General features: G+C 37.8%; 1 protein-coding gene across 15 annotated transcripts in view; it reads right to left on the bottom strand.

Moving 5' to 3' along the window:
• The window catches only part of Unc79 (unc-79 homolog, NALCN channel complex subunit), a 246,476-nt gene that overhangs the window by 174,235 nt on the left and 44,856 nt on the right, over positions 1–27,385 (bottom strand). For all 15 annotated transcript variants that reach the window (XM_008821707.1, XM_008821708.1, XM_008821704.1 and 12 more), the window contains 4 exons: positions 10,013–10,077; positions 5,654–5,742; positions 4,981–5,021; positions 2,166–2,194 (listed from right to left, as the gene is read on the bottom strand). In XM_008821707.1, the coding sequence (XP_008819929.1) occupies positions 2,166–2,194; positions 4,981–5,021; positions 5,654–5,742; positions 10,013–10,077 (224 nt within the window). The remainder of the gene's footprint in view (positions 1–2,165; positions 2,195–4,980; positions 5,022–5,653; positions 5,743–10,012; positions 10,078–27,385) is intronic.

Genomic DNA, 27,385 nt, shown 5'->3' on the forward strand with positions numbered 1-27,385 from the left:
GAGCTGCAGGCTGTAACTACTGTCCTTTTCTCCTTCGTCTGTGAACAGTCTATTGCTTTTTATCTTATCCCTGTGTCATCGTTCTGTTGTGAATAAGAAGGGGACAGACAACCTTCCTTGTCAGTTCATAAGTCTTTGGATCAAGCTAACTTGTGCCCAAGAAGTTTCACCAGCAACTGTACCAGATGCAGATCAAATTTTAAGCCTGAAATTACAAATGGGTAAGATTTGAGGGGATGTTGTAAATTGGTGATCTTATTTTGTATATGGAGAGAATTTAAATGTGTCTAGAAAATAGATATTAAATACAATATAGTATATTAAATACAATCCAAAATTTCTTACCACTTCTACAAACAAAAGAATCCTATGTATTAAACATATAGACTTTATTAAGAACTCAGCATGTTACATCATAGTTCATCCTTTTATACAGACAGAAAGACCTCCTAATAATCTAAAGTGCACACCTCACTATCCTCTCTTCAAATAATAAGGTTCTAAGGATCTTAAAGGCATTATTCCCAGAAACCTCAGAGAGTCCAAGGTATAGCAGGGCTTGTCTCAAAAGAGATGTGTGCATTTAACATATTTAATGGAATAGGTTTATAAATTGATACATAAAAGCCCACAATGTTTCTAATGGGATTGTGTCAGGGTAGACTAAAAAGTACAGAAGTAGCCTAAGAAGATGTCTTCCTACTTCCTAGCTTCTGGGTGAACAGGAAAATGCTAAAATTACTTTAATCCGTTACACAGATTCCTTGAATCTGGCTGACTTTCAATGTAGCAGAACTGACACTGTGTGACTTCTCAGCCTCTGTCATAAAGGGCCTTGCCACCTTCTTTCTGGCTCAGAACATTGTTGCCTGTGCACAAGCGCAGCCTAGTCTCCTGGAAGATAAAACTTCTCATGGAAAGAAAGGGGCCTAGACACTTCTGTTATCTCAACCATTCTGTCAATACAGCTAAAGTCTCACATACAACACGTGCTGGTCAGATCATATGGTATCAGCAATCATCACTCCCCTGACTCCCCTCTTCATGCCAACCTAATGCCAATACATAAAAGAACCTCCTCTAGGTCATTAGCCAGATTGCCAAACCACAGAATTATCCTGGTAGCCACTACATTTCATCTGTTACACAGAAGTAAATAACAAAGACAGCCTTCAAAGATACCTACTCATGATCAATCTCCAAAAAAAGTTTAGATAACTTGTACAAGAGTCTCGTGGATGGGAGAGAACAGAGCTGGCCAGAATCCAGGTATCTCGACCAACAAATCACAGCTCTTTGAATAATCCCTTACCATTTCCTCTTATGCTTTCCAACCACTAAAACGAGAAAAGAAAAATGGAATGGAGATGGCCGATTGAAACCAAATAGAAAATGGCAAAGGGAAGATTTTTTAAATTAAATTAATTTATTCTTATTTTATGTGCATAAGTGTTTTGCCCGCATGTATGTAAGTGCACCCATGCGTGAAATGCCTGTAGAGGCCAGAAGAGGGCATCAGATTCCTTGAAATGAAGTCAAGGATGGCTGTTAGCCACCATGTGGGTGCTGGGAACTGAACCTAACTCCTCTGCAAGAGCAGCCAGTGCTCTTAACCACTGAGCCATCTCTCCAGACCTCCAGCCCCAAAATGAAGTTTGAAAGGAGGAATCTTTAGCTAAATATATCATTCAACTTATACCTAAGTGAGTATCTTCCATGTATACTTGATCTGGGCATATTTTGACATATATTAGACTATATGCAATGAGCTTCACAGCAACAAAGATTTTTAGTATATAAGACACGTCCCTTTAAAAAAAACAAGAAAAAAAGACACATCCTTTACTAAAAGTGAGCTCCATGAATTACATTGTAATTCAACCCTTTTTGTTATTAGACTCATTCCAAAATTATACATACATTTTTATTTCAGAATACTTCACAAAGACATTGAGCATGACATGGTGACCAAAAGCAGAAATGAAAATGGAGACCATCTGGACATCACACTTTTGCATGCTTGCAGTATTTCCTTTCCTCCTTCACAAATACAGTGACATGTACACACTCAGAACTATGGTGCAGACATGAGGCGGATGTCAATGAACGAGTTTATATACGAACATAGGAAGTCATGCCCCACAACACAGATGGTTAGCTCTTACCTTTTTCTGACATATAGCAGATATTTCAGCTGTAAGGGGAAGGTACACAAAACATCAACAAAGAAAGAGGCCCATTTTTAATAAGGGCAACCATGAAGGGCAATTAAAAGAAAAAAGCCTTTGTAAAACAACCCCTAGACTTCATCAGGAACCCTTAGACTTGCCACATAAATTGCCATCTGTTTTTACTGGCCTCTATTTTCATCCAAAAGTGTAAAATACCTCTCCATCAATCTTCTGACAAATTTAGGGCTTTGTTAACATCGTTGCATGTTGCAAATATGTCCCATACTCTCATATCTAATTTAACTTACTCAAATATGTCTAGGAAATCAGATCATGTTAAAGCCATACAACTCCTTTTTTATGTGTATGAGTGTTATATCCGCAAGTGTGTAAGTGCACCGGGGTTGCGTAGTGTCTGCAGGGAACAGAGGAAGGTGGAACTGGAGTTACAGGCAGTTGTTAGCCATCATGCGGGTGCTGGGATTCGAACCTGGGTTCTCTACAAGAACAGCCAGTGCTCTTAATTGCTGAGCCATCTTTCCATCCCAAAGCCATACAACTTGAATCTCATTTTACAGTGGCCAGTGGCTCTTGGAAGATTTATTCAAGATCACATAGGTTATCAGTGATAAAGAAATATGTACAGCTCAGGACTCTGGTTCCATTTCAGCTCTTTCCATGATACTGATGCCAGAGTGACATGACTGACACACTTAGAGCATCACCATGAAACGATCTGCTATATCAAAACTACAGGAAAACTTAGCTTGGTCTACTTTGACTTGAGTTATCAGGTTATATCAGTCTTAACTAGAGTAAACCAGCTATATATTTCTTTAGGAAAATTCAGTTCTCAAACATGAGCAAGCTATTGGAGCAAGATCGTCAAACTACTGTCCCCTTATGAACTGACTTTAATGAAAGCACAGGAATTTTTTTAGTTAGTGTATCAAGGGTTTCTATGCAAATTGCTGTCTTGAGAGTGGCTGGAAATATTCCAAGAATCTATTACCATTTTCCTTGAAACATGGCTTGGAAAAATGGACTAACATTTGATTTATAGAATTGTCTTTGTTACACTTAATTTAAAAGTTTAAAGGTGAATGCCTCCCAGGCTATACCTGTAAATTAGGAGTTAACTGATACCAACTCAGTAAAATTTATAACAGTGTTTAAAACTCATTTTGTATAACTAATTATTATTTAACCACTTGCTACTTTACTGTAGATATTAAATAATCTGAGGTTAATGTTAAATCTCTAGATAAATAATGAAAAGTTATTATCAGTTCTTTTATAGATGAGTAACATCTAGAAATGATGATCAGAATTCATAAAAAGCTCTGATATTTAATATGTATCAATATTTTTGAAACTGAGTGCTGTGGTATGCTCCTGTAGTACCAACTTGAGCACAGGAGTTTAAGACCAGTCTAAGCAGGATAAGCAAGATCCTGTCTGATAAGAAAACGAAAACCATGCTGGCCAGGATGGCACATGCCTGTATTCTCAGTACTCAGTAGGCAGAGGCAGGAAAACTGGGAGCTCGGAGCTAGTCTAAGCTACATCAGTGAGACCTTGTCTAGAAAGAACAAACAAAATGTGGCTGTCCAATGTCAGAGTACTGAGAGTTCACTAGTGAATGGCCTCATTTCAAGGGGAGAAAGTTATCTTTGTCCATAATACAAGCATAAATCTTTCTACTGATAAAGTTTCAAAATATCCCTTTGAAGGAAATGTACTCTGACAATATTGCTCCACTTTACAGACAGTGCTCATTAAATTAATTTCCCTCTTAAGGTTGAGATAACAATATTAAAAGTTAGACTTCAAAGAAGTTGTTTTTTTGTTTTGTTTTGTTTTGGTTTTTTTTTTTAATATATGCCTGCATGCATGTGAGTGCACCCGTGTCATGCATTGCCGCGGAGGTCAGAAGAGGGAGTTAAGGATGGTTCGTAGCCACCATGTGGGTGCTGGGAATCGAACCTGGGTCCTCTGCAAGAGCAGTCAGTGCTCTCAACTGCTGAGCCATCTCTCCAGCCCCCCAGAAGTTGTGTCATTTAAGTTCAAATGTTCACACAGCTGGTTATATAAAACTTTCAATACCTTTCCTCCAAATGCTTCTATTATCTGCATCTCTAGTCGCAGACTGAGTCTTCATATGTCAGTGTGCCTCCAACTTTTCCACCCATTGTCTTTCCTCCACTTTCCTAAGTACTTCCTCTGTCATTTCAGCCCCAAAAAGGTGGACAGAATACCTGCTTCTCCCTTTTGCAGAAGAATGCTCTGCCTGGGACCTGTCAACTTCTAGCACATAGCTTTTACAACTCTAACAAGCTTCAAGAAGCATCACAAATCTTGTCTTGCCATTGAAATGGGTTAGATATATTTTGTCCCCATCTTACTGATGGGGGGACTGACTTTGTGCAATTAAAGGATTTGCTCCCCAAATACAGAGCTGGTAAGAATAGCAAGAAAAAGGAGCATCATCTCCTTTCTGGTCAGACACAGTACCTGTTACATAAATAGAAAATGCTCTAAGAGACAACTCAGGGGCTTTAGTCATACAGGATCCTAACTGCGGCATCTAACCTTAATTTTGATAGAGTTGATATCACCTTCCTTCATTATTAAGTGTTCAGGCATATTATAAGCAAGACATTGATATAATGCTTCAGGTCAATGACTATTCATAAAATGTAATGCTGTGTTACTGTCTTTATAAAATAAAATAGTGCAAAAGGAGATAAATCGGCCATGTCATTAATCATGGTTATTCATCATTTATCCTTTCCAAAGCCAGCCTTACCTTGCGGCAGAAGAACATCAATCAGCCACTCGCTGTGGTCCCTATAAAGAAAAATGAAATTTGTTTCTGAGCTTCATTGAAATGATCTGCTTCCACAGACTGTTTGTAAGCTACATGCTACTGATGAAAAGCTTTTAATAAAAAGGAAGTATAATTAAGAGGACTATGATAATGAACTTTTAAAACATCAAATGCATTCCAACTAAATTATAAATTATAGGCATTTCATCATGTTCAGTTATCTTTAAATGATACTTTCCAGATGTTAATTAAGCCAACCAAAATACTGCAGGATCTGCATGAAGCTGAGACAGACTAAGAGACTAACGCGCACAAAGAACCCACTCGAATTACATGCCATGTTTGGAAACCAGTTTTCTCTAACATTTCTTTTCCTCCACAGCCTTTTTAACGGGACTACTTCAAAACTGGAGCTGCTTCACTGAGTACAATTGCTTTCTCGTGTCGTCTGGAGATAATTATGGCAACTTTTCAAAGCTGAAATCTTCCAAATGACAGTTTGCTATGTTAAATATCAGACAAACTAACCTTTACAAACTATAGAAAGGCTAGTAGGAAAGTTGAATAATGTAATCAATTTAAGGCCAAATGATTTTTCTGATTTTTCTCATTGTTTCTCTATTTCCTCCTCTCCAAGGATTCTAATACCTACCCTGCAATCCTCTCGCTGCATTCTTCACAGAGATACAATGGGGGTGGTTTATCACCCAAAGCTACTGACAAGGAAGGGTCTATACACATCTGAAACAAATGAAAAGACAGAATGAACGCTCCTGCTCCTCAGCACCACATTTCCCATTCCATGAGACAAACAGATCAACAAGGACAGAGTTTCAGTATCAAAGTGGAGCAAACGTTTTTAGTAAAATCCATTCCTCCTGTAATACCTGTGCTGCTGTCTGATGAGCCCACACTGGGGCTTTAAACTTGACTGCTAAAGTTTTCCATTTCTCCTGTTATTTGAAATTCAAGTAGCAAACAGTGTCAAGAAATTAGCCATCATGCTTCAAAGCTAAAAAAATCCCCTTCTTCTAAGGCAGCTCAAATGGGTTATATAGGTGGCAAACAAGGTACTTTCTTTTCAGGAAAAGGAAACTATCACTAAGATTTCACAATCATATTACATCAAAATGCCGGCAGAAGAGAATTTAGCTTAAGACACACCTCAGTTGGTAAAGATCACATTAAGTCTAACATTGAGTCCTAACCTTCTTTGTGCTAGAGGCTTAGCTGTGAATCAATCACCTAGTGTTTCATTTTCACTTTTTTTCTCTGAACACAGCCTGCAGTTTATTTATCCCTGATGCCTTGTTTAAACCTAGCATCTTGTTAGCCCAAGCAAAGAGATGAAAAGTGTTCATGTCCCAGTTGATGGTCAGGATATTTCAAATATCTGGATGTTTCAAATCAAATGAACAAAACAGGTGACTAGTTGTGTTTCTGATTTACATCAGTTTAAATTTCTAGGACTTTCCGAAGCCATTCTGAATTCTGTGCCTGCTTTCAAGAAACAATATGCCCACGCAGTAGCCAGACACACAGGTAATATGCCTAGTGTACAAATTCTCCTGAAATAGCAGTGTCTTTAGTTGTTTTCACTGATTTTGAAGGGAAAAAAATAATCCACATTTACAACCAAATTTTGGTGATTGAATCTATACCAAAATTGCTAAATTTAAATAACTAAACCATCAAATTTTGTAAATTATATATGACCTGAAGCTAAGAATTTAGCGTGAAATATTTCTAAATGTAAGTTTCATGACTCCTCAGATACAATAATAACTGCCATTTGGTGTGTTAGATTGGCACAGATTTTTACAAATGAGCAGAGAGTGAGTATTTTAGGCTTTGTGGGCCCTGTTGTCCCTGTTACAGTCCCTTAGCTCCTCAGGTATAGCCTAAAGGCAGCCAATCTGTAAACAGATGAGCATAGCTGCATTCCAATAAAACTTACTTTACAACAGCAGGCAGTAGGCCAGATTTGGCTGTGGGCCGCAGTTTGCTACCGTCTTAGATAGTTATCTGGGCTTCAGAGTATTTCATGAAGCAGGTTTCAAATGGAGCCAAGAACAACCAAAAGCAGAGAACGTGTAACGCACTGTAAAGTCTAATAAGTTTTCACTTTTAACCCTGTCACAACTTTTAGCTGTTACTTAAAAAGTGCTTTTCAGGAGACAGGAGAGATGGTTCCACAGTTAAAAGTAAGTACCGCTGGCCCAGGGGACCTGAGTTTAGTTCCCAACACCCACATCAGATGGCTCACAACACCTGGAACTCCAGCTCCAAGGGAATCCAATGCCTCCGGCCTCTGCAGGCACCTGTACTCATGCGCATATCCCCAGACAGACAGACGCATTCACATACACATAATTTTTAAAAAACAAAAATGAATCTGATTTTTTTAAGTGCTTTTCACTTTAGCAAATCACTAAGACCCCAAGGCATAGCTTCTATGAGAGAGATATCAAGCTTTGGGTGAGGTTCAATCCATTTCCCTAAGGCTGCCCTATGTATCCCACATAGTTCTCATAAGTACCATTTCTCCACTCTCATTTCTAATAAGCCATTGAAACCGCTGCCGTGTGAAGATAAGGTTTCCATTCCACTCAAAAAGACAAACTCCCAGGGATGTCAGAACTACAAAGAGTCACCAAAGATTAGCTAACTGACCTTTGACCCACTAGGCTACTTAATTAATATGATTCATCAGATTTGTGGGTGATAGAGCCAGTACTGTTCTACTCTGAACAGATCAATTTTCACCATACTAATATGTTTATGTCTGGCTGTTGCATTAATAAGATTGTTTATAATCTAAGCCCAACATTAAGGCTTAGGAAAATGAAGGGGGAAAAGTTCAAATAATTAATCTCAGTGATTCATCTCTGATTGTATTTGATGAGCATTACTGACATTTTTTAATATGAATGTTTTTTAAGTACTTTGTTATTTTTATTTTATGTGTATAAATGTATTGCCTGCATGTGCACCCATGTTGTGCAATGCCTGTGGAGGTCAGAGAGGGCGTCAGATTCCCTGGAACTGGAGTTAACCAACCAGTTGTTAGCCCCTACATGGATGCTGGGAATGGAATCTAGGTCCTCAGCAAGAACAGCCAGTGCTCTTAACTGCTAAGCCATCTCTCCAGCCCCAATATGAATATGAGTTCAACAAATTTGTGTCATGCTATACAATTTCATATCTTTCTTTTAATTTAATGTAATGTTGCATGTATCTGGTTGTTGGAGACCTTGCATCTATGTCATGTGGTAGTGGTGGGCCCTTACAGAGTTCACAGAGTGAAGACAGAACTTCACTGAGCCAGGCACAGAAGAAGCATTATTGAGAATGTTGCTTCTCGGAAACTGGAAAACTGAAGAGCAAAAAAGATTTGGTGGGTGGGAAGGTTGTTATAAAAATGTCTTCAAACTAGATAAAGACGGTAGTTGCAAACATCTGAATGTACGAAATGCCAATGTACTGTTTACTTCAAGATGGTTAATTTTAAATTTGTATTATTTGTGTGAATTTCATCACAATAAAGAAAAATGACAGAAGGCAGGATGGTCTGGCCTCGCCTGCAGGATTGGCTCTTGGCATAAAAGTAAGGTCAATCTAGATGAGTGGACTGGACTGCTTGCCTATAAGAGGAGAAAGTCAAACTTCTCATTTCTGTGACGACATGGCCAGAAAGCATTACTAACCAGGATGCCTGAGGACTTCCAAGAATGCAGTCTGGCATAAAATCAACAAGAAAAATACCTGGAGAAATCTGTAACAGGCAGGCAGAAGAAAGGAAAGCTAGAACTTAAAAGTAAGAGGAAGCCATGCATGTCTCATCACTATGAAAATGCAAGTTAACTCCATGAACAGTATGTGATCTCCCACGCGTTCACTCAAACTATCCCCCCACCAAAAAGTACCTTTGAACCCTAAATCTTCTGAAGTTCAGTATAGGGGTGACACTGGAGAATGTGAGAGGCCTGTGCTTCCACTAGAGGAGTATTCCCATCTTCCCTTTCTCAATATTCATTTAGTTTGCCTTCATTAAAGGCAAGGATTGAGTGTAACAACATAAGGATAGCCTTGTTAGCAGATGACAATGTTGTTATCCATTGTCTTTATAAAACACGTTTAGTCCTTTTATATTTACCAGATCTCATTCTGTTACTTATTTCTATAAAATGGCAGTATTAATTTTGTATTGTTTAGGCATCATCACAGTCTGTCTAGACAAGGGAAGCAAACTCCAACAACACTAATTTCTCAAAAGCACCTATGAATACTCATAGCTTCAGCTAGCACCTTCACAGTGTGACATTGACCCTTGCAAATCCCAACACTGGTCTATCCGGTCAAGTGTCTGTATCCAACAGACTGTAAGCAACTTTGCTTGTTAAAATGTATGATTAAGTCACTTAGTATCTGACTCCCAAAATTCATGGTTTTAACAGGATTGAACAAATACATGTAGAAAAGAAGAGACTGAGTTAGGGTACTGGGCTCTGTCTATAGATTTAAACTGACTGTCTTTTGACCTCTCTAACCACTTGGACACTAGAAATCTGTTTCTTTACTGCTAATGTAACCTGTTGGGTGTACACTATTCAAACACCTCTTAGCCATTTCAACTAACTCACATCTATGATTTGAGCTAAGGCTTAACAATCAAATATCAGACCCTCTGAATTTGTAACATGCAAATGAAAAGGGGAGGATTTGTAAGTTTATTAGCTCACATAGAAACCAGTTAAAGACTAGGTATGTGCCCATCAGTTCTGATTAGTTCAATGTCATGAAACCCTTGGCTGTGGATTCATAGCCCAGACTTGCAGACACCACATTACTCTGCCTAAATACAGTCATGTTGAACATGGGAATACTTGGGATAACTGCAGAGTTCTGCTTTACAGAGAGGCATGCAATTTACTCCACTTCACTCAGCAATTTGCTCCTACTAATTGAACCTCTGAAAATACAACAATGAACCAAGCTTAACAAACAATACCTTCACAGCTGGCTTGTTAATTGCGTTATGGCATTCTATGTGCTGGCAGTGGATGGGATTCCAAGCTGCAAAGCAAAGAAGAGCCAGTGAATATTGATCATTGAAATTCTTTAAGCCCTAGTCAAAAGTGTAACAGAAAATTCACTATTTACTTTCTCTTAAATAGAAACATCATCAGATGGCTTCCTAAGAGAAGCATCTCTTATAGTCTATGAAAAAAACTAAAATTAGGCAAAGCTATCATAACTGTATCCACTTTGGGGGGGAGAGAAAGTCAATACAAGGTAGTATACACAGCATCATACCACCTCACAACATTATAACATTAAAAAGTTCTGAAAAGGTTTCCCAACAACATTTCCACTTGATCCCCCCAACAACCGTATATTAATTATTAAATTCATGCCACATAAAAGGAGGTTAAATTTAAAAGGTTAAGTAGCTTAATATGGTTGCAGACAGAGTAAATACAAGCTGAGCTTAAACCTATAGCACTTAGTTTCTGACCCTGCTCTTTTCACTGTGGAGTACTATGCAAAGATCCTGTACTTTTAGCACCAGGAAACGGTTCGAACAATTTAATAAGTCATAGGGGCTCTCCACCATTCCACTTCCACCCATCTCCTTCAAATGTGGAAACTGGAAAGATGAGCTTCCTGTCTGATGAAACGTATCTCTCACACACACGTAACCTCTATGCCAAGTCTCTGCTAGTTTGCTCACACCTGTACCCATGTCCTTAACTCAGAATATATAAAGAATGAGGAAAAAACAAGTGATCTGAGATAAACCAGGTAAAAAACTATAACCAATAATTTCCCTCCAGATGAGTCTATAGTCCAGTACTTTATCATTTAAACAACATAAAAGATTTTTATACCTCGTAGTGGGTCATCTTTCTAAACTAAAATGTTCTATTCTTAGAGGGCAATACAACTATTTTTTTAATGTGTATGAGTGTATTGCCTGCATGTATGTGAGCACACCCATGTCGTGCAATGCCATGGATGTCAGAAGATGGCTTCGGATTCCCCTGGAACTGGAGTTAAGGACGGTTTGTAGCCACCATGTGGGTGCTGGGAATCAAACACGGGTCCACTGCAAGAGCAGTCAGTGCTCTTAACTGCGAGCCATCTCTCCAGCCCCAGATCTATTTATTTTAAAGAGATAAGAAGTACTGACAAGAGAACAGCATTCTAATAATACAACATCATGTTGACTATATTTCTAGAGAGAAAAATAAGTGAGTAGATAAATGAAGAAATAATTTGAATATAGGTATTAAATAATCAGATGTGTTTACAATATGTAGAAAAGTCAAGATGACTGTAAAGAATGGCAACAAGATTCTTCTGCAATTAGAGAAACTTAACTACCTTTAAGCTGTGCACAAGTTGCAATTAACATGGCACATGTGTCTTATTTCTCCAGTCCCAAACTCATGAAAGACATACAATGAATCCATCATGGCATTCTTTGCTGCTGAGTTTATAACTGGCCTTCTGCTCTTCCTACCAATGAACTCCAAATCATCACCTCTGTTGAAAACAGCTGACGTACATGATGAAATCTGCTAACCATCTCCAAACCCATGCATTATGAGATTGCTTAGTGACTATTAGCCATTTCTTGGCCAACTGCTACAGTACAGGCACAGACAGATCAGAACACACAATAGCCATGGCAGTCCACCAGGGCTCTCAGGACATGTGCTCTGTGGATGAGGAAAGTGTATGGGGGGGGCCAAGTTCCCCATTTAATTTTTTTCACCAATTTTTACAAGTGTCATTGAGTTAGAACACTTCGCTTACATTAATCATAATCACACTAGATTTATGGTTATTAAAATAACATAGTTTTGGCTACATGTCAAAAAACACTTGTCAAGGTTTTTGCAATACAATGTTTGGAGCCCATTTTAGATCTTCCAAATCATAATCTCTGAGGATAGAACATGATTTTTACTGGAGAAAAGCACAGAAATTAACTCTGACATAGAGCAATTCATGTATTTTTTAGATTATTTTTTAATATTTTATTTCTATAATTTCATAGCTTGTATTTTGATGATATTCACACCCTCTACCAATTCCTCCCAGATCCACTTCCTCTTCCCTACCCACCCAACTTTATGTCCTCATTTTCCTTTTCAGGCCTATCATGGCCAATTTGTGTTGCCCACATACTCTTGGGTGTGGGGTCATCCACTGGAGCACAGTGCCACACTCCTAAAGAAAACTAACTCTCCCTCTCCCAGCAGCTATCACTTGCCAAGAGCTCATCAGCTAGGGGTGGGACTTCCTGCCCACCTCTCTGCTCCATGCTGGGATTTCGTCTGGCTCGAACTTGAGCGGTTCTTATGCATGCTGTCACGACCACTATGAGTTCACATGTGCAACTGCCCTGTTCTATTCAGAAACATTGCTTCGCTGTGGTCATCCACCATCTCTGACTCTTAGAAACTTTTTGCCCCTTCTTCCTCAATGACCCCTGAGCCTTGGGAAGGGGGGGTATTATACAAATATCCCATTTATGGCTGAACACTCACAATCTCTTGAACATGTGACTAAGACAGGTCATGGGCCCGTTGGAGAGAACCTACTACTCTTATTCTGTTAAATGGACATAGTATTAAACCAACTCCTAATGACCTATTATTATACTCATAGATCTATGCATCACTGAAACCTCTTCAGGGAAGCTTTTTTTTTTGCCACAGATGATTAATATAGAGACTCAAAACTGGTCAATCCATGTAGATCTTGTGGCAAATAAAGCTGCATTCAAAAATAACTGAAGAGAGCACAAAGCAAGAGACAAGAACCTTCTATGATAGAATAATTAATATTGTACTTCTGTTCTCACCACAGTCAACTAGAAAACTAAAACAATACAACTTCTGAGAAGTTGACCTAGAGGTGTAGGACAGTATTCTTTAAGAGGGAGGAAAAAAATGTAGTCAGCACCACAATCATTCTGGTTTTCTTGCTGAAAACGATTTCAGATTAGACCCTAAAAGAAGAAAGATCAGCAAAGAAGAGAATTTTATTTAACTGAGGGGTCAGAAATTGGAGTTTAGATAAGAAAGTTCACTGAAATTTGCTGGACAGAGCACCAAGAAATCAGGATATACACAATAGATCCAGAAATGTGACTAGGTTTCCTTTTGACTTTATAATAAGCTGAATATGGATGGTGTAAACTCCATGGGGCTGGATGGAGAACAACTGTGGGAGCCCTGCAGGCTGAGCAATCCCATGTTCATATATAGATAAGAGATGTTCAAAGAACCAAAGTGCAGGAAACTCACTTAAAACTTGGAGAATTAAATGGGGACGCTAGGTAGGTTATAACTTAGTAATGGGGCTAAATTACTGGAGAAAGGAATACTCTGGACTCAGCCAAATAAAGTATAAAAACAAACCTTAAAAGAGTTGAGGCGGTCCACAAGTAACTTGACTGCCAGAACAAATTTCAATGCGCCAATAATGAAATAATGCTTCCAATAATGGAAGACCAAAAGACCAGACACTCAACAATATGTTTATGAAGTCCAGCATCCAGTCAAAATTGACATGGTATTTGTAAATGCAGGAAAAAATGCTAAATAGAATCAGAAAAAAAGTGATCAACAAAAACAATTCCAGAGGGGCTAAAGAGATAGCTCAGAAGTTAAGTACACCAGCTGCTCTTGCAGAGGACGTGGATTCTGTTCCCAGCACCCACATGGAAGCTAACAACCATGCTTTTGCAGGCACTGCATGCATGGGTGCACATACATCCATGCAAGGAAAACACTCATACACCTAAAAAATAATAATAATAATTTTTTTAATCCTAGAAATTAAAGATTTCTAGTTAGCAAATAATAACATTTTTAAAACTATTATGAACATAGTCAAAGGGAAGGTAAACATAAACATAATGAGACTATATATAGAGGAAAGATTATAAAAGAATCAAATGGAATTTCTATAAATGAAAATAATGCAATGTCTGAAAGGAAAAATTCACTAACAAAGCTTTAATAGCATATTAGGCAATCCAGAAGGGAAAAAAAAACAGTGAGTTAGAAGACATAATACTAGAAGATGCTCAAAGCCTCATGTTAGGGAAAAACAAACAGTTTCAGTGAGCTGTGGGGAAACCAAACACCTAAGACTAAAGCACAAAAAGGCTGAAAAGAGAGCTGGGCGTGGTGGCGCACGCCTCTAATCCCAGCACTGGAGAGGCAGAGGCAGGCAGATCTTTATGAGTTCAATGCCAGCCTGGTCTACATAGTGAGTTCCAGGACAGCTGGGGCTACAAGGAGACCCTGTCTCAAACACACACACATACCTGTTAACAGTTGATGGAGGAGGAAGAGACATTTTCTTCAGTGGGTAACCAAAGATTTGAGGAACAACGGCAATTTTTTCAACTTTGATGAAAATTATTAACCCAGGGGCTGGAGAGATGGCTCAGTGGTTAAGAGCACTTGCAGAAGACCTGGGTTCAGTTCCCAGCACCCACACGGTGGCTAACAACCATTTGTAACTCCAGTTCCAGGGAATCTGATGCCCTCTTCTGTCTTCTGTGGGCACTGCATGACATAGGTGCACTTATACACATGCAGGCAATACATCCATACACATAAAATAAAAATAATAAAGAAAATAAAATAAATTATTAACCCCCCAGATCAAAGAAGCTCACTGAGTCCTAGGCAAGATAAAGCAAAGAAAAACCACATCAAAATTCATTAAAATCACATTAATGAAACAGGAAGAAGTCTTAAAACCAAAGCAAACCAGAACAAAACAGCACAAGTTCCATTACTTAGAGGACAGCAAAGATAAGAATGCTCACTGATCTCCCAGCAAAAACAATGCAAACTGGGACACTCGGACACCAAGCTGGGACTGGGCAGGAAGCTTCCTACCTCTTGGATAGCCCTCATAGTGTCAGAAGATGCTATGCAGACTGCTGGGGTAGAGCTGTTATCAACCATCTTACTCAACTGTGGACCTTGCTTGTTGTGTAATAACACCAACAGTCAGGTGAGATGAACCTATTGATGCAATTGTGGCAAGTCTGCTATAAACATAACCAACCAGGTTCCATCCACAGAGGGAAGTCACATGTGATACTGTAAACCCAATCAAAATCACATGTGTGTGTGGGGGGGGGGTCATAGGCCCTAGTGGGAAAGTTACTACTGCTGTTTTGATGAATGGAAATGGCGGGGGTCTAAGTGCCTTCTACACAACTATATGTATGTCCACAGACTAGTGCTGCTGGTCAGAGGAGCTTCCTTATGCAGTGGGCAAGGGTAACTTCAGACTCATAAGTAGTCTAAATGATGAGAAAAAGTGACTATTGTATGCTCAACTATAAATAGGACATCTCTATCACTCCATGCAAGGCTCAAGGAAGGCTCTTCATCATGGAAGAAGAGATAGAAAGAATGTAACTGAGAGCTAGAGGAAGCGGGGGAATGATGTGGAGCACTGACTTCCAGACACAACATGGCTGTAACACTCTTGAACTCACAGCAGCTGTGACTACCAGCACGAGAATGCATAAGATTGAGCCCTTTCGTCAATCTGTCTTGGAGGATGGGAAGTTCATGGGGATGGACCCCTCCCCAATGATTTATATGCAATTAATGATTGATGGGGGAGGGAGAAACATTTCTTAAGTGGTGTAGCCACTAAGTCCATGCTCCCGTAAACAACCCTTCACCCATGATTCTTAAGTAACCCTACTAAAACTCATTGGGTCTTTAAAAAAAACGGCATGAAAGTAGAGGGGGCTCATTGGGAAGAGGAGGGGAATCAGTGGGAGTCGGAGAAGGACAAGAGAGGGAAATACAGGGTGAAGGAGATGAAAATATATTATGTAACATATATGGAACTATCATAATGAAACACTGTGTGTAATTAATATATACTAATAGAACATATTTTAAATGTAAGCTAGAAGACATTGGAAAAATATCATTCATAGGCTGAAAGAAAAAAATTCAGCCTAGAAGTCTATACCTAATACTAAATAAAGGTTACTCAAAGACACACTAGAAACAGAACGCATTGCTAGGTGAGATCTACTATGACCAATGTTAAAAGCTGAAGAAAAGTGGCACAAGATAGGAGCCCAGGGCTCCACAAAGGTTTAACGAGGACTAGACAGGGCACGCACAGTGAATAACTACAAAAGATGCTTTTACTCATATTAACATATGATTTTAAAAATGACTGTTTAAAATAATAGTACTGTATTGTAAGGCTAGTTGCATGTAAGTAGTCTAAAAAGCAGAGATTGTGAAGTAGATTTAAGAGGTTTGTAAGCATGACTTTATTATACACTGCCTATGACAAACACCTGAGATACAAAGAAGGGGATAAATAAAAAGTAAAAAGGCCATGCAAATATTCATCAGAAGGAATCTGGAGTATATATATAATGGCCAGACAGGTATACTCCAGAACGAGGAATACTGAAAGACAAAAAGAAAGTCATTTCACAAAGATGAAAGTGCTGACAGGTCAAGAATATATAACAATCTTGGACATGTATGTATTTATTAAATAAACAGAACTGAAGAAAGAAATCTGTAATCGTAGCTCTAAGTTTCAGCAATCCTTTCTCAATTCAATAACTGATAAATAAGCAAACAGAAACTCAATAAAATTGTACAAATGAAACGATTCTCACACAATAATTAACAACAACATGAATCTACATACAACCACCATGAATACACATTATTTTCAAGTAGACTAGTAACATTACTAACAGAAAATAGGTCTCAAAATTTCAGATGGAGATGTGGTATACCCTTCACATTCTTTTTTTTAAGCACTTTTCTTTCTTTTTAAAAAATATTTTTATTATTTTTATGTGTATACGTGTATTGCCTGCATGTAGGTAAGGGCACCCGTGTCATGCAATGCCCGCAGAGGTCAGAAGAAGCTGTCGGATCTCCTGGGACTGGAGTTACAGACAGTTATTAGCTGCCATTTGAGTGCTGAGATTCGAACCCAGGTCTTCTGTAAGAACAGCCAATGTTCTTAACCACTGAGCCATCTCTCCAGACCCCATCACATCCTTTGATAAAAAATAAAATTCAAGTAGAAATCAACAAATGTATTCGAAAAATCATTAAATGTTCACATATCTTTAAAGTCTTCTAAAGAAATCCTGAGTTCAAGAGAAATCACAAAGAATGTAGAAAATAGTCTCTCTCTGCCCCTCATAAATATAGACTCAAGAACACTTAAGAAAAATTTGACAATACAGCATAACAATATGGAGTTTATCCCTGGAATTCATGATTTGTCTAAAAATGTAAAGCAAATAAATGTAACTTTCCCTATTATGAGAATAAAAAGACATCACATGACTAACTCAATAGAAAGAGGAAATACATTTGTCTTAAGCTGACATTCATTCATGATGAAAAATTTCAGCAAAAAACACAGAAGCCTCCTTAATCTGATGTTTAAGAAACGTATCTGTGAAAAACTTACTGCTAACATCATATTTAATGTTAATATTTTCCCTAGAGCTGGGGGAGGGCAAACACGCCCACTCTCAGAATGTCCATCAAACACCTGAACTGCAGATAGGAGGTGGGGCAATGGGAAAAGGGTAGAAAGATTGATGGAGAGGATGAAGGAACAAAGACAGACATGTGGATTAAAAGGGACAATATTTAAATGTGTCTTTATCAAGCCCAAGGAGATAGCTCAGTGGTTAAAGTGATTGCTACACCAGCAGCCAGCATTTGGATCCCTAGAACCCATTCAAACAGGAGTGGGCAAGGCAACCAGCCTGTAACTTCAGCCTCAGAAGGCTGAGACGGAGGATTCCCAGAGCAAGCGGGCAAGCAAGATTAGCCACATCACTGAGCTCTGGGTTTGATTGAGAGGCCCTGCCTCAATAACTAAGGCAGAAATGATGAAAGAAGATTCTGAGGTAAACCTGGGATCTCCGGAACGTATATAAACTCAAACACGTGAACCCACACATGTAAACATTCATATACACACACCATATGCACTGACACATGAAAAAATGGAAAAAAGTATCTTTATTTTCAGAGCATATAATCAATTAATTATACAGTAATTCTTAAGAAACTTACAGGTAAGATAAAATTAATTTAACAAAGTTCAAGATATAAAGTTCATCAATTATATTTCTATACATTAGAAAGAAGCAGGTAAATATTAAATTTTGGCATTATTCACAACAGCATTCCAAGTCTTAAAATATTACAAATAAGTTAAACAAAATATTCATAACATCTTCACATGGAAAACTAGCAAGTATTGCTGAAATAAATTTTTAAAAGCCTAAATATATGAATGGATGTATCATGTTTATGGTTTAAAAGGTTCAATATTGTAAAAATCTCAATTCTCCCAAGTTAGCCCAATCTGCCACGGCCGGCTCTGGTTGTCCACTTGACACACCTGGGAAGAGGAAATCTCAATTGGGAAATTTTCTCTATCAGTTTGGACACAGGGCATGACTGTGAGGCTTTTTCATGTCTGTTGAGAAACGTGGGAGGGCCACCCCTGGGCAAGTGGTCCTGGGTTGGACAAGAAAGCTGAGCATGGAGCTGGAGAAATGGCTGGGCACTGGCTGTTCTTGCAGAGGACCCACATGGCAGCTAAACCAGCACCCTCTTCTGACCTCCCTGGGCACTGGATAACACAGGTGCATTTATATGCATGTAGGCAATATACTCATACACACATAATCACATAAAATATTTTTTGAAAAAAGAAAGTTGAGCACAGGCCAGAGAAGCAGCCAGTAAGCAATGTTCTCCCACTGCCCATTTCACCTGCTCTGGGCTCCTGCCTTGAGTTCCTGCCTAGATGATAAACTGTAAGATTTAAGATGATAAACCCTTTCCTCCCCAAGTTGATTTTGTTCAGTGTTTTATCACAGCAATAGAAAGCTAACTAGAACAAAAGCCAAGCAGATCATTTTGAAGACGTGGCAAAGTGACCCTAAACTTCATAAACATGCAAAGGTACTGAAATAGAAGAAAAAATTTGGAAAAGAACAAATCTGAAATATTGACTTCACATGATTTCAAAATATATTTTAGTGTGTGGTGCATATGAGTGTACCTGTTCATGTGTGTCTGCATGAGCACATGTGTGTGCAAGTGAAGGCAAGAGGCCAACATTGAGTGTCTCCCTGAATCACTCTCCACCTTATTTTTGAGACAGGGTCTCTCCCTGAACCTAGAGCTACCAATTCAGCAAGACTGACCCGCCAGCAATCCTCAGGGATCTTCCTACCTGTGCCCTCCATCATGCCCCCCAATTCTTGGATTACAGGTGTGTACCACCAAGCTTGCCTTTTACATGTGCTGGGGCTCAAACTTGGGTCCCCATGCTTACATGGGAAGCACTTTACTGACTGATCCATCCCCCCAGACCCTCAAAATATACTATAAAGCTGAAGTAACAGAATATAATAATGGTAATAGAAAAGATATGGGACAAACTATAGAGTCTAGAAATAGACCTGCAAAACTATGTGGCCAGCTACTTTTCAAAAAAAATCAAAATTAATTTGATATGAAAAGAATAATCTTGTGAAAAAGTTGAATTGAAACAACTGGTTATCTTTAGGAGGGAAATTTACCCTTCCCTCTCATTCTATATCACAATTCATTCAAATGGATCATAATGTAAAATATAAAACTTCTAGAAGCAAAAGAGAATTTCTTGCTGGGCCTTTGATGCAAGCCTATAATCTTAGCTACTTAGGAGGCTGAGGAAGGAGAAATGCAAGTTCAAGACCAATCAAGGCATAGCATGAGTTCAAGGACAGCCTAAGTGAGACCATGTCCCTAAAATAAAAAGTAAAAAGAGGGTAGGAGATGTGGTTTGGTATAAAGTTCTTATCTGATGCGCAAAAGGCCCTGGATCAGAGAGAGAAAGAGCAGGGGAATGAATGAATGAATATAATCTCTTTATAACCTTAGTAGAGACAAAACAATCATAAGTAAAGAAAAGCCAAGCATGGTGACACACGTCTTTAATGCCAGCACTTGGGAAGCAGAGGCAGAGGTAGGCAGATCTCTGTGAGATTGAGGCCAGCCTGCTCTACATAGTGAGTTCCAGGCCAGCTGGGGCTACAGGAAGACCCTGTCTCAAAATCTTGGGTTCAATTCTGAGCACACAAAAAAAATTACTTAAAAAGAAAAAGAGACCAACCAAAAAATACATCAAAGGACAGGAAAGTACTGACTACTGAAAGGAAACAGGTGTCTAAATAGCCTATGAAGACTCTGTGAAAGAATGTGGGATCTGCAGTAGGATGCAAGAACACATGGCCTCTATCAAACAGGAATAAAAAGCATAGAAATTCAGACTCACGGGGAAAAGAAAAAAATGTAACGTAACAAAAATGGATTTCAGTAAGAGATAATAAAAGTACACACAAACCAAAAATAAGATAGCAAAATTGGAAACCATCACTGAAAGAAAATTTTATTTGAGACAAGGTCTCGTTATATAAGCCAGGCTGACCTTGAATTTGGTCTCTACCTGCAGAGTTCTGGGATTATGGAGCACATAACCATTATAAGCTAGCTGAGCTAATCTTGGGTAGAAAATCTAGTAAGTGACAGAGTAAGAGACACTGAGATGCTAGGGGGGAAAATAAATATATGAATCATTGGTAATCACCACTTCAAATTACAGTAAATAAGATTCTGACAAGAATTATTGGTATTTCTGAGGAATATACCAAAATAACTAGAAGAAAAGCAACAATTCATGCTTCTTTAAAGATTTCTTGAAAATGTACCCAATCTAGTATAGGGCAAGTGCTTCACATTACAGGCAAAAAACAAGAGAAAGATATTCAACCTTAAAATGTTTATGAAAACTTTAAAGATAAATCAAGAAAAACAAAGAGATGCCTATAAAAGACAAAATCATAGCAGTCTAAAAATCTTTTTCCATTAGTTCTAAATGCTAGCAAACAATGAACAAATATTTATATGTTTTTCACAGTAAATCAGATTTCTTCATATGTGAAGCCATAGAAAGGAACTTTTAAATAAGATTGATCTTAGAAAAGCACAAAAAAAATATATTCCATTGCTGAAAATATTTTCTTCACACTGTGGTGGCACAGACTTGAAATCCTAACACTTATGAAGTGGCAGTAGGAAGATCAGGAGTTCAAGGACATCCTTGACTACGTATTGAGTTCCAGGCAAACCCGGACACATGAGACCTTGTCTGAAAAAAACAACACACAATAACAACAAAAAATTTACAAGATGTATGAAAGACCTGGAAAATGTAACTCATAAAGAGATGACATTTTTCTCTTTAAAAATAAAGAGAAACAGACCTAAACTCATAAGGATTTTTAAATAAGCAATTTATATGGTATGTTTTAAAATATAGACAAATAACCAGGTATGGTAGCACACACCTTTAATCCCAGCACTCAGGAGGCAGAGGCAGGCAGATCTCTGCGAGTTCAAGGCCAGCCTGGTCTACATAGTGAGTTCCAAGCCAGCTGGGGCTACAGGGGGACCCTGTCTCAAAAAAAAAGACCCTCCCCCCCAAAACAGGCTTTTTTGTGAAAAAATTTCAATTTTGAGAGAGAAAGAGGAAGAGAGAGACAAATTGCTTGTTAAAATGAGAATTCCAACAAAAAATTAAAATTCTAAAAGAAAGTACAAAAGAACATTCTAGAACTAAAGACAGTAGAACATATAAAATCAGTAACTCAGCAACTCAGTAGGTAGGTAGACTTTTTAAAACACAACACAGCAAGGGAAAAAAAGGATCCAAGGATTGGTAAATTGGAAGACAAATTAATGTAATTCAAACTAAAGTACAGGATTCTGTGTGTGTGTGTGTGTGTGTGTGTGTGTGTGTATGGATTAATGTGCACATCTGTGTGCAGATGCACATGTGTGGAGGCCAGAGGTGTCTTCCTCTAACACTCTTCACCTTATTTTTTGTGACAGGGTCTCTCACTGAAGCTGGAAATCACTGATTGATCTAGATTGACTGCCCAGCTAGATCCAAGGGTCCTCCTGTCTCTGCCTCCCCAGCTGGGGTTACAGATGCAGACTACCACACTCAGCTTTTTATGTGGATGCTGGGGTTCCAAACTCCAATCCTCATACCTGTGCATCAAGCACTTTATCAACTGAGCCATCTCCCCAAAACATTTCCTTTTTTAAAGTTTTTTTTTAAGGACAGAGTATCTAAGACCTCTGGGATTATATTAAAACACACTTTAGAATCTCTGAAAAACAAAGAATAAATATCTGGAGAAAACAGTATCCAAAATTATTGTAATACTGATAAAAGGCATGAAACCACAGATTCAAAACGCTCTTCAAACCCCAAGGACAATACATACCAAGAGCTCCATACTGAAAGCATAAGAAAACTGTCAAGCATAAAAATAATTGGGGAAAAAATTCTCAAACAGATACAGACAAAATCACATTACATTCAAAGATGCAATAATTTCCTGTCAGAAATAGTAAACTGACATCTTTAAAATATTAAATGAGAAAGTCAATATTCACTAATTACAATGAAATTAAGGTAGAAACAAAAAAAATAGCTAGAAGCCCAAACTTTGGAAATTAAACAACACTCCCACACACATATGACACAAGTAAGAAAAGATAAAAGCAATGAAAATCATCTGAAATGAGTGTCATTAAAATTGTAACATCGAAATTTGTGGGATATTATAGTATAGAGTTTAGAAAGAAATTAGTATTTTCAAATGGGTAATTAGAAGTTATTGAATGTTGAAAATCAACAAGCTAAGTATCCCTATGAATCTTGAGGGGGAAATAACAGAAAATTCAGCCCCCAAAAGTAAAATTAAATGTATAAACCAATGAAATTATAAAACAATATTTATCCATTTTCTTTAGTTTTGGTTTATTTTAGTTCATATAAGCATTATGATATAATTTAACATTTATTCAAGAGAAGGTCTTTAAGCAACTGGAAATTAATGCAATGAAGCTTCCAGAAACTGATAGGATATATGCAAAACACAACAGCTAACAGCACAGTGGTGAAAAATTCCCTAAGATGAACAAAGCAACTATGTCTGTTTTTCTAATTCTGTTCATCAGAGTATCTGTTCTGAAGGTCCTAGACCATGAAACAAAGAAAGGAAACAAAAGTTACATGGTACAAGGATTGGAAAGAAAGTAGTACAGGTTATCTATACAGAAAACCCAGTCAGGGGCTGGTAAGATGGTTCCATGGGTAAAGGCACTTTCCAAACAAGCCTGATCCTCTGAGTTTGACCCATAGACCCACTTAAAGATGGAAGCAGAAAACTGACTCTATGAAATTGTCCTCTGACCCCCCCACACACACTCTCACACACACACACACACACACATACACACACACACACACACACACACACACTAAATTTTAATTTAAAAAGAAATTTAATCAGTGCTCGAAAGATGGCTCAGTAGTTAAGAGCACTGGCTGCACCTGCAGAGAATCTGGGTTCAGTACCCAGCATCCATATGGCAGCTAAAAGCCTCTGTAACTCCAGTTCCAGGGGATCTGATGCCCTCTTCTGATCTCTGCCGGCACTGCACTTACATACATGCAGGTCATACACTCATACACATAAAATAAAAAATAATAAGATATTTTTAAAAAGAATCTAAAATAGCCAAAAGAATCAAGGAAAAAGAATAAAATCAGAGATTTGAACTATCTAACCTCAAGACAATAAAGGGGAAGAATTCTAAGACAGTTTTATTAGCATGCCGATAGAGAAACAGATCAATGAAACAGATTAGAGTCACAGATAAACAGATTACAGATTATACCCACAGATAAATGGCCAAGAGGCCACTACAATTCAAAGGGAAAATGATAATTTTTCAGCAAAGGGTATTGAGACTATTGATAGAAATGAATCATATCTGTCCAACATAGAAACTAAACATGAATCACAGACTGATACACAAGATAAAGTTATGAAGGCTCTAGAAAGAGCACATTTTCATAACCTTGGAGAAGTCAAAGATTTCTTACATGGTACATACTATTAGAAATGATAAATTTAAGGTTATCAAAATAGAAAACTCATGTTCATCAAAAGACATTGCTATGAAGTTAAAACAGCAAGTCTCAGGCTAGAAGAAAATATTTATAGTTTATAAATCCTATGAATGACTTATACCAAACTACATAAAGAATAACTGCACATCAAAAATAAAGTCAACCCAATCAATGATGGCAAAAGACTTTATATAAGGCACTTTATAAAGATATTTAAATGACTGGTGAGTATGTGAAGGTGTGTTCAACATCACCCATCAAAGATGCCACCACCAGAATGACTAAAATTATAAACACTAATAAGCAGTGTTAGTGAGGTTATGGAGAAACTGAAATGCTCATACATTATTGAGTTATTGAGTGAAATATAAATGACTATAAACACTTCAGAGAGTTGTATACAAATTAATGAACTCCATGACTCAAAAATTGTACTTCTAAGTATACACCCAAGATAAATAAATGCATATTTATGTAAAAGACTTTTGTATAAGATGTTCATAGCAGCTTTATGTATATTGGTTCAGAACTGAAAACAGCTCAAATATTTATAAAGTATGACATATTCAAAGAACGAAGTATTTAGCAATAAAAAGAACTAATATCTTCAACAATATGGATTAAGCTCAATAATATACTGATGAATTAAGTCAGACAGGAAAAAATAAATTCTATACAATCTCATATGCATAACTGAATTGGATGAATACAGAAATTACATAAAAACCATATAAGTGATTGACTGAGAGGACAAGATAGCTGTGTTGATTTGAAAGGAAATCCCATTATCTTCTGGGATGATAGAAACATTCTTCTCTCTTTACCTGAGTGGTAGTAAAAGAGCATTATATTGGCCATAAATAATGCAGCACTACCCTTGATACTTGTGTGTCTTATATATATAAAACTTATCTTCATTAGGTACTAATATTAAAAAAACCAAGATAATGCCTGACAATTTTCTAAAACTGACAAGACATCAAGTCTCAGGTAGAGAAGTCATATGAACCCCTCTGAAAAAACAGGCTGGAGAGTTGGCTCAGTGGTTAAAAGCACTGACTCCTCTTGCAGAGGACCTGGGTTCAATTCCCAACACTCACACCGCAGCTAACAACTGTCCATAACTCCAATTCCAGGGGAATTTGACACACTCTTCTGACCCCCGCAGGCATTGTATGACACAGCACACTTACATCAAGCAGGCAATACACTCATACACATAAAATAATAAATAATAGGTAAAATTTTTAAAGATAAGTAGAAATAATATAACTTAGTCAAAAAAGCATAATAAAAAGTCAGTTTAGCTTTAAATAGAATAATCAACAGTTTACATCTAAGAGCGGCAACAAAAATGAAAATTTCATTAATATCTTCAAAATACATAAATAAAATGATTACCAGTCTAGAATTATATACACACAGAAATCATCTTTAAGAAATAAAGGCAAAAGCAAGGCGAGGTGGTATCCATCTGTAAAACCAGCACCGCGGAGCGTGAGGCAGGAAGATATCCAGCTCCAGGCCACTCTGAGCTGCAGAGTACGAACCTCTCTCAAACAAACAATCAATCAATAAGGTCAAGACAGTGACATTTTCAGATAATCACAAAGAAAAAATTTCCCCAGTAGAACAGCATTAAAGGAGATATAACAGCATATTATTTTAGCTGGGTGTGGTGCAACACACCTTTAATCTCAGCACTCAGGAGGCAGAATCGGGTGGATCTCTGCAAGATGGAGGCCAGCCTGCTCTACATAGTGAGTTCCAGGAAAGCTGGGGCTACAGGGAGACCCTGTCTCAAAAAGACCCCCCAAAAAAAATTCCATCCCTGACTGGGGAGATGGCTGAGTGGCTAAAGCCCTTGCCACATAAGCTTGAGGACTAGAGTTCTCAGATCCCCACAACCCACGTAAGTACCAGGTGAGTGGTGTAGCTGCCCACCTGAAATCCCAGCAGTCAGAAAGCAGAGACAGGGAATCCCTGGAGAAAGCTGGCCATCTTTTTATACAAGAACATAAAAAGGTGAAAATAAAGAATGGGAAAAATTATACCCTACAAATACTTGAAAGTCTATGTAGGTATATTAGTTTGTAGCAAAGCAGATTTAAACTAAAATAAATTATAAAAAATAAAAACATTCATTTTAAAATGGTAAAACTTTCAATTCACTTGGAAGAGACTGCATTTTAAATTTGTATATACCTACCAATACCATGTCAAAATATAAACAGTGAATAGACTCAGAACTACAGAGAGGAATCAGACAAACAGCCATCCCAGTAAGATATTTTAGCACTTCACTCTTGGTAACTGATAAGTAAACAAAAAGCAATAACAATATAAGTGATGTGAACCAGACCATTAACAAATCTGGTTCATTTTATATAGAACTCTGTGCAAGTTGTTTTAAATACACAGAAACTTTTACAGAAATAACTATATGCTCAGTCCTAAAAGAAAGTATCAAAAATATAAATGACGAGGGACTGTGGAGATGGACCAGTAAATAGTGCTTGCCTCCTAGGCATAAGGACCTGAGTTCAGATCCCCAGCACCCACATAAAAAAGCTGAGCCTGGCTGCACATGCCTGTAACCCTAGCACTGGGAAAGGAGAGTCAAGCAGATCCCTGGGGCTTGATAGCTAGTCAGTCCAGCTGAATTAGAGAGCTCCAGGTTAGTTGAGAGACACTGTCTCAAAAACAAGGTAGAGAAACAACTGAAGAACCCAACATCAACTTCTGGCCCTGGTGCACACATGTACACACACAAAAATAAATTCATGCATATTATGTAATATAATACAAAATATGTTAGCTGAAAATCGAATATAGCTATAGACAATCCGTATAAATTATCTAAGGTCAAACAAGAAGCCATGTAGAAACTTGGAAATCTGTACAGCACAGGTTAGTGTTAGGGTTAAGTCAGTATGATAAGGAAGGAAAGAAAAGAATCATAAAATCATCTCAATATATACAGAAAAGTCTTTACAAAATCCAACACTCCTTCAGGATTAAGAACTCTGAGGAAAATAGGAACAGAAGGATCATATCTCCACATAATTAAGGACATATACAAGAGAGCTACAACTAACACCACACAGGGACAACTAAAACATTTCATCTAAACTCAGAAGCAAGGTAAGACTTATAGTGCGTACGATCTTAGCCAGAGAGATAAGGAAAGAAGAAGAAATGAAAGGGTTACAAAGAGGAGGGAAGAAGCTAAATTATACCTATTTGCAGATGATAAATTTAATCCTATACT

This window comes from Nannospalax galili, unplaced genomic scaffold (genome assembly GCF_000622305.1).
Source record: "Nannospalax galili isolate Female #2095 unplaced genomic scaffold, S.galili_v1.0 scaffold107, whole genome shotgun sequence".
NCBI classification, from domain to species: domain Eukaryota; kingdom Metazoa; phylum Chordata; class Mammalia; order Rodentia; family Spalacidae; genus Nannospalax; species Nannospalax galili.